Source organism: Brachycentrus maculatus, unplaced genomic scaffold (genome assembly GCF_059751285.1).
Source record: "Brachycentrus maculatus isolate JH-2025_06_01 unplaced genomic scaffold, ASM5975128v1 h1tg000656l, whole genome shotgun sequence".
NCBI classification, from domain to species: domain Eukaryota; kingdom Metazoa; phylum Arthropoda; class Insecta; order Trichoptera; family Brachycentridae; genus Brachycentrus; species Brachycentrus maculatus.
Window position 1 is genome coordinate 881871 of NW_028281391.1, and position 12964 is coordinate 894834.

Below are 12964 nucleotides of genomic sequence, written 5' to 3' on the forward strand. Positions count from 1 at the left end.
TTTCCCGCATTCCACAACTTACTAACTATTATATACTAAATACTAATTGAGTCACAGCACACACACAAACACCACTGGGTAATACCCTGTCACTAAAACCGAAAACGAAACATTTCCAGGAAACACAGAGCACTGTAATGACGGGTAAAACCCGTACTAATCGTAACGCGGGTGAAACCCGGAGCGTATCGGCACGCGACTGTTCCCTTCGGCGGTCAGTGAGCGACTCCAGGGCGAAAATTATATATATATATATATATATATATATATATATATATATATATATATATATATATATATCCATCAAAATATATATCCATCGAAATCCATCAAAAGTCACTGTTTGGTATGGTTTATGGGCAGGTGGAATCATTGGCCCATATTTTTTTAAGACGATGCCGGCCAGAATGTAACGGTCAGTGGAGAACGCTACAGAACTATAATAACTGACTTCTTCGTACCTAAGTTGAATGGAATTGATGTGACACAGCTGTGGTTTTAACAAGATGGCGCAACATGCCACAAGGCGGGTGCCACCACTAATTTATTGCAGGATATTGAATTTGTATACTTTTTAAAAAAATACCCCGCTTGGAGCCCCGGATTTGATTTTCGGGGGCTTTTAAAACGGAAGAGATTTTTCACTTTTTTTTTACATTATAATTATTGCCCTGTATTAATTGTTACCTCAAGCACAGGACAGTAAAAGTAATCTATGATAGCAAATGTAAAATAAAATGAGATTAGTGATACATTAATAAATCTATACGTTTTCAGTAATTGTGGTTACTCTGAACGATAAAATGAAAGCTTTTTAGACTTAATTTAGCATTAATGGTAGGTGCATGCTTTGGTGATTAAACTGATGCAGTTTTAATAATCCTTGCATAACCTTAGCATGCGATTATTTATCATTATATATGCATTATTAATACAAACGCCATTCATATGTCATGCTTATATTATTTAAAAAAAATATGTTTATCTTTGAAGTCAAATGTTTGGTGTCGTTTTTCCAAAACGCGAGTTTAAGAATTAAAAACGACAAAGTAAATAGTTTTTCAATTGTTGTGTTTTATTAAAAAAAAGATAAATGGATCACGCATGATTAATAATATAAATTTATTTTTTATTGATTTAGCGTTTACTTCGTGGAATAACGTGATTTAAATAACAATAATAATAAATCACTTGTGTAAGCCCACTTTTGAGTATGTTATTATAAACACTAGTTTCAAGAACTATAGAGGTTCTCATTAACATGTGAAAATACAATCTGTTTACATTTTAACCTGCTGATAAAAATATCTGTAATTCTCAAAACTAGTCATGTGGTTAATTAATAAACACAAAAGTGGTCTTATACAAGTGTTCTATTTTTTCGTTCGTGATCTGTTTACTTTTATAAAATAACACTTACAATATAATAATACAATATAATAATCTATGTAGTACTTTAAATACCTAGTATTCTGACATGGATAAAAAAGTGGTTTTTAAAAAAAAGTTTTATAAATGATAATCAAACCTTGTCATTTATTGACAACAAAATAAAACAATAATACATTAAACATTAAAGAAATAAATATAAAATTGTATTAAAATAGGAAATAAATCAAGCGCCGCTCATGTGATATAAAGTTCTGAGTTATTCAAATAGCGAGCATTATGTGTTTAACTGCAAATAATGCAAGAGAATACAATATTACCCCCAATTTGAACTGGCTATGTTCATACACCGGGGTGGCTTCCTCCAAAGCACGGCACACGAAATTCAATTTACCCCCGGGACGACCCAAAGGTTGGTTTTGTCGAATTAGTGTGATACTGCAGCCAGCTCAATTGTCACAAGGATTCAGAACATTTCAGTTGCAACTTACTGAATTGCGGACTCGTCAAATACTGCCAGTTGTTTTCCTCAGAGCTTGAAAACCAATCTACCTGGTGCAAGGAGATATGAGCAACAGAATAAGCCATTTTATATATCAGTACCTGTATAACGACATTTCACAGTTGGACGAAAACACAAACCAAATATGAAATTGTCTCTCATTATCCTTCTAACCCTACCTGCACTGAGCAGATGTCAAGATAAAAGTGGATTCGATGTTATGCTGACAAAAATGACAAGCGCTGACGATTCTTCTTTGAATATCGCTAAATGCGTCCTTAAACTAACGACCAAATATTTTGTCGATAAGAAGAAACTAAAAGGAAGCATCGTGATAATCAATTTAAATTCTAATGGTTCAAATATCCAACAAACCATTCTCGAAACTATCAACAAAGGCAAAAAGTATTCAGTCATGGTCAAAGACTCGCATTTTTTTCATAAAAACGCGTCGCATTTCCCTGAAAAGGCCAAAAATTATTTGATGATCCTGGAAGATCAGAGCGAACTTGATGCGAATATCAAACAGCTGCGCAAGTTACCGACTTGGAACCCCCACGCCAAAGCTGTGGTCTATATACGAATCAAAGAGAGAAGTCAAGTCGAGAGCTCGGTAATGGAGATGATTAATGAATTCCGAAGAAACAAGTTGCTGAGAAGCATTATCTGCGTAGATTTGCCGGAAACTAAAGAAATAAAGTCGTACACTTGGAATCCGTACAACGATTTGAACGATTGTGGAAAAATTTGCAAAAGAATCCAACTTTTGGACAAGTGTACCAATAACGTAAATACTATTGAAATCAGCACCGCAACTGACATTGTCTCTTTACCAAACATGAAATTGTGTCCTCTAAATGTGTACACCGTTGTAAGCGAACCTTACGTCATGCCCCCAGAAAGCAAAGCCATCAATTCTATCTACAACGATGAATACTATTTTGATTTTGGCATAGAAATCAATCTGCTCAAAATAATTACAAAAATCACAAACATGTCATTGATTTTAAGATTTTCAAATGAGACGGAGGACTTGGGAAACATCCATTCAAACGGCTCAGCCACGGGTCTTTATGAAAAGCTTTTACTGGAAGACGTAGACGCGATAGTTGGAAATATCAGAACGAACAAGATAATCAGGCACTTCTTCGACTCGTCTTGTTCGTACATTCAGGATGAAGTTACCTGGTGTGTCGCGAAGGCCGGAGCCGCTTTGACCTGGTCAAATCTTATTACTATCTTTACTCCGTCGACATGGATCACGACTTTTTCTGCCATTTTGCTTGTATCCACCATCTTCCACTGGTTGAAACGCAAAGAATCTCCAAACACAACAAAATGGCCGACTAAATCTATCCTTATGACTGTGGGGATGGTTCTCGGATGGGGCGCCCTCTTCAACCCCCAGAGGACATCGTTTAGACTTTTGCTCTTCAGTTGGCTCCTGTTTTGCATAAACATCAACACCACGTATCAAAGCTTCCTGAGAAGTTTTCTAATCCATCCGAAATTCACCAAACAGGTATCAACCGTCGAGGAGATCATGAATGAAGAGCTCTTTGTACTCGGTAAACGCGATATTCTGGAGAATTTCCAAAGAGAAGCGACTAATCTCGAGTTTAAGGAGTTTATAGAAAAACGATTCGAGCTGTGCGACGTATTTCAGAGTTGCGTCGAGGAAGTGAGAAACAGGCGAGGTTATACAATCGCCGGATCTAAAATGCAAGTCAAGTACCAGGATCAGAATTTGGGAAAAGGCAAATCTATGGTTTTCTGTTTCGACGGTTCGAACATCATCTACAAGTACAGCGCCGTTATTCTGTACCGCAAATGGTATCCCTTTGTTTTGAAATTCAACAGGATAATTCGGAGCGTAACTGAAAATGGACTGATTTGGAAATGGAACAATGAAGTAAACAAACAGGCTGCAGTATCGGGGGAGCGGAGTGACATGGTACCCCTAGGGATGATTCATATGCTGGGTGCATTTATATTCCTCGGCATTGGGTACGGGTCTTGTACCATAGCATACCTCGTAGAAATTTTGGTATATGCAATAATTACCAGGAGACAAAGGAATCACGAAATTTTTGCTTTCCGCATGTAAACAATGTAGAATTTGTAGAAATAAAATACTATTTTCATTAGAATAATTGTGTATTTATTTCCTATATTTATTTATTAATTTTTATTTCATTATACACATAATTATAAATTTGAAAAATGTGCCCTCACTAAGTTTCACTCATTTTACTAAGAAGACTCATTTTACAATACTTATTTATTGAATCATGTAAATGAAAATTGTTTATATCATTCAATTAAATGTGACTCACCTGAATAATGCGATCTCTTTCAGATCTACCGAGTAAGTATATCCATTTATGAAAAACTCTTTATATATATTTTTTCTATAAAGATTCCTATAAAGTTGCAACCATTTAAAAGTAACCTAATGGCTTGCACTACAACATGGTCCCCCCCCCCACACTTGATACTAAAATATATTATTTATATATATGATATTTATTTACTAAGTTTTACTTAGTAAATACCACATACCGTGTTTGAAAATGATGAAGTACATGTCACGACAGATTTTAATAAATAGTGGTTTTAACCAAGTACTTAATTTAAAAATGGATAGATCACCTCAAAGTTACTCATGAATCTTTTAATGAGATACATATTTTTTTAAAAGTATATATATGGTGAGTGTATGAAAATAGAATCAGATTCAGACCAAGGATTTGAAATTTATATAGAAAAAAACACGCGAATGTATCGTTGTGCCAAAAAATAATTAAAAGCGGTGAACAACAACAGACTTGTTAAAGCAACTTGCATTATAATCAAACCCTTTTTATTCTTAAATATTATAATATTTTATAAACGTGAGTTGAAAAAACTAATTTAAGGTATGCGCAAATTGATTTTCCGTGATATTTTGAAATACAGTACCTCAATAATAAAAACAGTAAGGCAAGCGCCAAGCATTATATAGAATATAAACACTATCTCTTGGAATTCCTTGCTGTCTATCGGCTTCGAAGCTGATCTTTTATAAACTTCGTCGGATGCTTTCGATTCGTGGAAGATGATTTCCGAATACCATAAAAACAGCAGTCCACTTTCGAAGACTCGGGTCCTGATGTTCAACATTTGATTTAATATAGGAAAATATTTCCATGTCCACACAATAGGGGTGTAACTCATATAAATTTCGTCAAAACAGTGCATCTTGATTCTTGAACCGTTCTTCAAGTGTTGCTGTTGATAGAACATCATGTAACTGAGCGGCGCAATTATTGCAAAATCTCCTCGAGCGAGTCTTTCCACGCAAGGTCCAATAGGGCTGCAGTTGCGATAGTTTGCTAAGAACTCCTGTGGATAATTTCTGCTTTTCATGTCCATAGCATGGAGAACATGGCCTCCGTAATCAATCCCTGACTCTCGGAGAACCTTTTCAGTTTTCATTTGGGTTTTGGTGTGAGGCTGTATAAAATCACTCCGCATGGAGCTTTGAATAAGCACGTTTGTTACCACACAAAACACCAGCCACGAAACGAAAGCCGTTCTCAAAAGCGTAATTTTAGACTTGAATCTCATAATATTTCCCAGCATCATCGAACAGATGACCATGAATATCGTTAAAAATGAAACTAAGGATCTTCTGGAAAAGCCAGATCCGAAATATTGGAATATTACGCTGATGAAGACAGCGGAGAATATGATGAGCAACCATGCGCCATAGGAAAAAATGAATTTACAATTTTCCCAGAATTGTAACGGTTGTGCAAGAGGTACACACCATGTTATCTTGTCCTGTAAGAAGTAATGCATGCTCCCATAGGCTTTCAAATAAAGTTTAGGTAATAAATTACCAGCGACCAAATCAATCTCCTCCGAAGTCAAAAAACTGAAAATATCCTTTATTTCGCCACTCTCATACGAATGATACGGCCTGATTTGTAGGGTTAAATTCAACTTTTGAGCTATTAATTGAAGTAGTTTAATCTCTATCCCTTTATTCGCTTTGTGTGAATTAACATTTTGGTATACGGATGGTAAAATATATGGTTCGCTGATTACAGCTAACAGGCGCAGAGGGCATTTATGAAACTGATCGGGGATCTTTTTCGGTATTGGATTTATTTCTTGTAAAATACCTTCGACGCAGACGTCCAGCTTGGTGACTTCTTCGCACTTTTTTCCACAATTATTAAGACCATGGTAAGGTAACCACGTATAAGATTGAACCTGTTTGTCATCCGGGTCTGTGAGGATCACGTAAGCGTCGAAGATCTTTTCTTTTCTCATGGTATTGAACACCAAAGAGAAATCGGTGATGTCAAGATTCTCTGTGTCAATCACGATGAAGAATTTTGAGTTGGGATTCCAACTGCTGTGCGCTTTGAGTGCTTGAATATCAGCAACTATTTGACTTGGTTCTTCCATCAGTAAGACGTTGGCTGTGGAGGAATGGGTGAATTCTGCGAGCTTTTTTATTTCCTTTTTAGTGTCCCGAGTTACGACGGATATATTTCCGTTGGTGTGTATTTTTCTGAGTAGATATCTTTGCGTCGTTATAGTCCTGTAGCCTATCTTGACCTGAATGATATTCCCTGTAAAATCGTGTTCCGGACTGCGACCAATATATTTTTCAATTATATCCAATACACAATTCGCGGTGTTGATTTTAATTCTAATAGCCACATTGTCTAACATGTTGTTCAGCCACATCGAGTTACAGACTTGTGCAACTGATAATGTATAGAAAATCTTGCTACATACGGATTTCATTATTAAATCTGAAATCACGTATTTCAGCTACTGAAATGGAACTTGAACTGAGCATCAGAAAGCGGTTTAAAATAATTCATTCAAATCACATAATCCACGTTACATCAAAACGCGACATATTGACATATCTGATAAATATTAAGTTACTTTTAATTGCATTTATCTAACATGAAAATATTTGTTCTGGAAAACATGTTATATTTGGTTTCATAATGAGAATACTATCGTGAATAATTTGTCTCGATTTCGTTAAATTTTTAGGGACACAGAAAAGGCGGATTATTTTTCGATCAATATTTAGCCGTGAATTAAATATGTAACCTTGAAAAACAGATAAAAATACAGATTTGTGAGAATGTGGTCTTAAACGCATATATTTTTTTTTAATTCCTTATTTTTTTCATATAAACCATTGATGAGGTATTTTTTTGAATAAGTACTTACTTAATAAGGACTCTTTAACAATAGATTAACCCAAATTATCTGTAATTTTAAAAGATTGTATCTTTAATTTAATGTTTACGTAGTAAATACCACTCTTTCTAGAAATAGTGGTATTTACTAAGTAAAACTTGAATTAAAAATGGTTTTTCCACAAAGCGACTGCTGAATCAATTAATGAAAGTATAATGTCAATTGGCAACGGAAACTTGTACTAACATTTTTTTAATTAAAAAATGCTATGAACATTTTCATTGATAAATTGAAAATAAATTTATCCAATTGTATTAAATATTTAAATACTTGATACCACTTTAAGCGATATTACACAAAGTGAACAATGAATGATAGGGAGAGTTTTATTATAGCATACAACAATGATTAAAATGATTTTTATATACAAAACCTGTTATGTTACCCTTAAAAGGAAGTTCACGGGATTAAGCATGTGATGTTAAAAAATATGCATTATTATTAACTGATTGCCGAAAAATGGGTCATTTTAATTTAGATTTTTTATTAAAATATATATTTGTGTTTATTTATAGATGTATTCTCATTCGTGAATAACCCAGTGTCTGAACAAAGAAAAAGGGAGATATTCTCAATATTATTAATATTTAAAGCATTTACTTTGTGATAAATCATTTTTACTTTTTTTCATATATAATATTAGTATATAACAAACGATGTCTAAACAATAATAACTTCTTCGAATATGCCAATCACATATTTTTTGTGCTGAAACCTTAAGTGCATGTTGGTCTTCGGGTCGACCAAAAATCGCATGTGTTAAACATTTTGTGTAATTTTAAGTGTGTGAATGGTGCTATGGTGGTGAAGGGTGGTATTGTTTGCATGCTGTGGTAGTGATTGTCCCGATAAAGAGACGGGTACGTCTCGAAACCGGTAGACATAAAAATCTCGGTGAGTGGTTACATACTAATATTATTAACATTTTTATATAAAAAATAAGTAATAAGTAAAATAATCACACCACATTTACTATTTTTTTAATGTTAGATTATTTTTTAAATTTAAATACATTTTATAATTTTATATTTCATATTCATTCTCCAGAATCAGCCGTATTAATATGGAAAATGTAGTAAAACATGCTGTCTAGCTACACGGACGGGATTTTTCCTTTTAAAATTATTAAAATCACTATTTTTCCATAATGAAAATATATAACTCAGAGGGTAGGAAAAATACTGCCATTCCAAGTGAGTCCGCCTCATTGAATTCATCTCGGCAAACTTTCAAGCACCAATGCCGAATTATACTTTCAAATGTCTAATCTGAATAAAACCCAGGCGAGCTCTGGTCATCCAGCATATGCTGGGGAAAATAGAAATATAAAGCTGGAAACTTGCGGACCGAAGAACGGATTGAAGGTTTTTTTTCACTTAGATAATTATTTCAGCAACCGTCACACTTTGATCGCCGCATCCCGTCTTATTTAAAAAAATCGTGTTTTTTTATGCCCGTATTCAGAAATCAGGTTAATATTTGACCTTGTAACAATAGACCATGTAAGAAAGTCAAAATCTAGCCTCATCCTCTTTATCCTAACCTGATTCAGTTAAACCATTAAAACCAATAATTAACCACACATAACTTAACTTAATCTGATTCATTGAAAGCTGTCCCACCACATTCCCAGATCTGATACAGAAGCTTCTAGGGTTCCTGACAGGCCTTCTCTAGCAAAGCAATTTTTTTAAAGAACGAAATCGCGAAATTTATGGATAATGTAAAACAAAATCATATCGCGATTTTGCTGTAAATTCACATTTAAAAGCTTTCAATATCCCTGTCAATATACCTTCCAAATAAATACCTACCGACCTTACCTTCCTACCCGACGTTGAGCGGCACACAGACGCCTCCACAACCCCAACCAGCACAGCAGACAGACACGGAACACTACAAAAACAGATAAAATACCTTAGTCGCTATAAAATTTAGGTGCCTAATTATATATAAATATTTTATTTTAATACATAAATATTTATATACATTTATATATATATATATATATATATATATATATATATATATATATATATATATATATATATATATATATAAATATATATTTTTATATATATATATATATATATATATATATATATATATATATATATATATATATATATATATATATATATATATATATATGTAAATAAATGTAAATAAGTAAATGTTATTTAAATTAAAATGATCTGTTTTTCAAATGGAACATGTTCCGTTCCAGATTCGAAAATACAATATTCGCAAACAAATCCAGCCCCCCGGTTGGCTGGCCGCTAAATCCAGGTGGGTGTTAAATTCAAATCAGCCAATAACAGAAACATACTGCTGCATGATTTCCAATTTCTGTTCGCACATACCGTACCAGTAGTTCACAGTTCGCGCGCCGGGCACTAACTTCATATTGAGCCTCCGCATTTAGACGCAACAGCAGTTAGGACGGTTTGGAAATACTGCACTCTGGTGCAAATGTGGCAACCCTGGAATAATTGGCTAAAAGGGGTGTAATGACTTCAGCGAGGGTATGATTTATTTGTATATTATTAGGGGCTCATCCAACAGGAGGATGCAAATGCAAAAAGTCATCAATTTAATAAAAACAAAAAAATTGCAACATTTTGAGTGTGTCCAATTACTTGTTCACAAATCTGGATTATCTTCTATTATAGGAGTCATTTTTAATATTATTTTTTGACATCTCACCAATAGATGTCTCTAGTGAAATTCTAGTGATTCAAGAACAACGTAGAATTGGTTCATGTATATAGAACTTCAAAGAATTTGAGAAGTGTGGTTGTCAATAATGGGTAGAATTGGTGACATTTAGTAGAACATTTATCATGTCACTTTCCGCAGGGGTAAGCAGAGAGAATAGCGCCACGAAAATCTGTCTTTGCAGAATAATTTTCGTCTTTTCTGCATTCAATCTATACACAGCATAATAATAGTATTATCCATATGGAAGTCTGGGTATTTACAGGGCTTATGACTTATCATAGACTGGTTTGAGTGAACACTTTACACACGTACAACATTCACTATTCTGCAGTTCAAACTTAAAAGACAGTAAGGAACATTTTTTTTTGTACATTTTTTTGCATTTTTGGACTAAATAGAATCTACTTAGTCCAAAAATGCAAAAAAAACGAACTACAAAAAAAAATCCCTTACTGTGTTTTGAGTTTGGACAGCCGTATTGTATCCATGATTGACAAACACACTGCTCAAATTTTTAATTTTTTGAACTAGAAATATTGATCAATCTCATGGCACAGTACATATGAGTTCACAACAGCCATCTATGTTGGATGGAGAAGGATCTTATAAAGCAGAGATCTTTTTATTTGTATGGAAGTTCTGAACCTCGGATAATTTTTACATACTAGGAAATGCACGAATACATGATTTAATTTTTTATGTAGTTTATAATTGTTCATAATTGTTATAATTGTAATTGTATTATAATAGTTTATATTTAATTGTTATTTATATTTACATCAATTTGAATGTGTCCAAATTCTTGTTCACCAATCTGTTAAATGCAAAATAACTGCTAAGGGGAGAGAACCCAGATTTGTGCACAAGTATTTGGACACACTCAAAATGTGTGAATAATATTTTCTGATTATAGCTAAATTTGAAACCCAGACATTATTTGAGACGTTTAGCAGCACAAAAAATAAATCATCTTTATAGAACTAAGTATCTACCTCCTCTTAAAAATAAAACTTTAAAACAAGTAACTCAAGTAAGGGATGATAACAACCGCTTAGAGTGCAGCAAAAGAATTACGGTATATTCATGAAACGCGCAGTGTCTTGGGGGTAAATTGGTTAATATTTCATGCCGGTCTAACATAATGAGAGGAAGACGTCGTAGAGTTCCGACTCACTGTACTTTTACTAGCTTTAAAACCTTAAATATTATTATGCAAACTTAATAGTAATAATGCAGTGTGAGCTGGTCGTACTTACACAGGAATTACCTATTTTAAGGAAGAATTAGAATTTTTCGCGGTATATTTAACCCAGTGAACGTGTTATGGCAGGCAGGTAGGCACTCGGGTAATTATAACCCCGAATTGAAAACGGTAGATGATAATATCTGTCTGACCCTCTGAAACTCCTGATTATAAATCTAACTACACTTTCCTTACCTTTCCTAACCTAAGGGTCATATATCATTCCGTTCATCAATGCTGAGGTGCGATAAACAACGAAAAATTGTAATTTAGGTCGGGTTCACAATCACGCTGAAGTCAAATCAAACGAAAAATATAATTTACAACATTTTTTTTAAATATTGTAAATAAATTATCTGGTCAAATTATAAGTTTAAATAATAAAAATGAAAATGATATTTTCTGGCTTTTCTCGTGTGTGTGATTATAATCCAGGATTCGGACATCACATACTAACAAAAGAGTTTCTGCTCAATAAAAAGTTTTTTTTTCATCTCACCACTAGATGACTTTTGTGAAATTCTATTGATTCAAGAATAATGTTTCAAAATTGGTTCATATATATATAGAACTTCCAAGAATTTGAGTAGTGTGGTTGTCAATAATGGGTAGAATTGGTGAATGTCACACGTGTGTAAAGTGATCACTTCAACCAGCCTATGACTGTCGTCAGCCCCGTAAATGCCCAGACTTCCATATTCGATTTCATCTTTGATGAGTTGTCAAAAAATAATACGAAAATATAATATTTATTTTACTTATTTATTAATTTCTGTTTCTCATACACATAATAACAAATTACAACATGCGATATTAAATTTTCATCTCACCACTAGATGTCTCTAGTGAAATTCTAGTGATTCAAGAATAATGTTTCAAAATTGGTTCATATACATATATAGAAATTCCAAGAATTTGAGTAGTGTAATTGTCAAGAATGGTTAGAATTGGTGAATGTTATCGTGTGTAAAGTGATCACTTAAACCAGCCTATGACGGTCGTCAGCCCCGTAAATGCCCTAGGTGTTGCTTAAAAAATGCGTAAGTGTGTATGTTTAAAGATTCTGTGGGTTAAAGAATTTGAATTTTTTTAAATCCTAAAATTAGTAACGGAAATTACTCATCGGGAATTTTATATTTATTACTTATGTATGAAATATGTTTTTTCCAAAAATAAAAATGGTGTACTATTTTTTTCAAATAATAATTGTGCAAATTTGCTTGTTTAAAGTCGATGTTTCAAAAGACAAAGACATTTTTTTTAGAATAACAAAGATTTTTTTTAATCCTGAAATGAGTAATGGAAATTACTCATCGATAGTATTATACATACATAATATGTTTTTCTTATGTTGGTAATATGTTTTAAAAGATACTAAAAAATAACAGTATACTAAAATGAAAAATAAAAATTGTGCAAATGGAAAAGTTGATGTTTAAAGACAAAGACAGTTTTATTTATTGATTTGGCTTTTAATTTGTAGAACTCCATTTTAATTTATGTATTAATTTAAATCAAACACAGATTTTTTGAGTTCACTAAGTTGTATTTTATTAACAAAAACAAATAAAAATTATATTGTGACAATTGTTTCGTCTTGTTAGGGCATTATCAAACATTCGTTTGATAATGCTCTAACAAGGCGAAACAAATGTCACAATATAATTTTTATGTGTTTTTGTTAATAAAATACAACTTAGTAGACTCAAAAATCTGTGTTTGATTTAAATTAATACATAAAAAAACAAAGACAGTTTTTTTTGGAATAACATAGAGTTCATGCATTTTTTCGTAATAAAATAAATAAATGTGCGTGTTGTGAATCCGGCGCA

At 33.0% G+C, this 12964-nt stretch overlaps 1 protein-coding gene across 1 annotated transcript; it reads left to right on the top strand.

Annotated features, from left to right (window-relative positions):
• Positions 1-2729: 2729 nt before the first annotated feature.
• On the top strand, positions 2730-3998 carry LOC148300788 (uncharacterized). Its single transcript, XM_088274305.1, has one exon. The coding sequence runs from the start codon at positions 2730-2732 to the stop codon at positions 3996-3998; it is 1269 nt and encodes a 422-aa protein (XP_088130431.1).
• Positions 3999-12964: the final 8966 nt, after the last annotated feature.

Excerpts from the sequence above, each read along its gene's own strand:
- LOC148300788 (XM_088274305.1), top strand. The coding sequence starts at position 2,730 with ATGAAATTGTGTCCTCTAAATGTGTACACCGTTGTAAGCGAACCTTAC.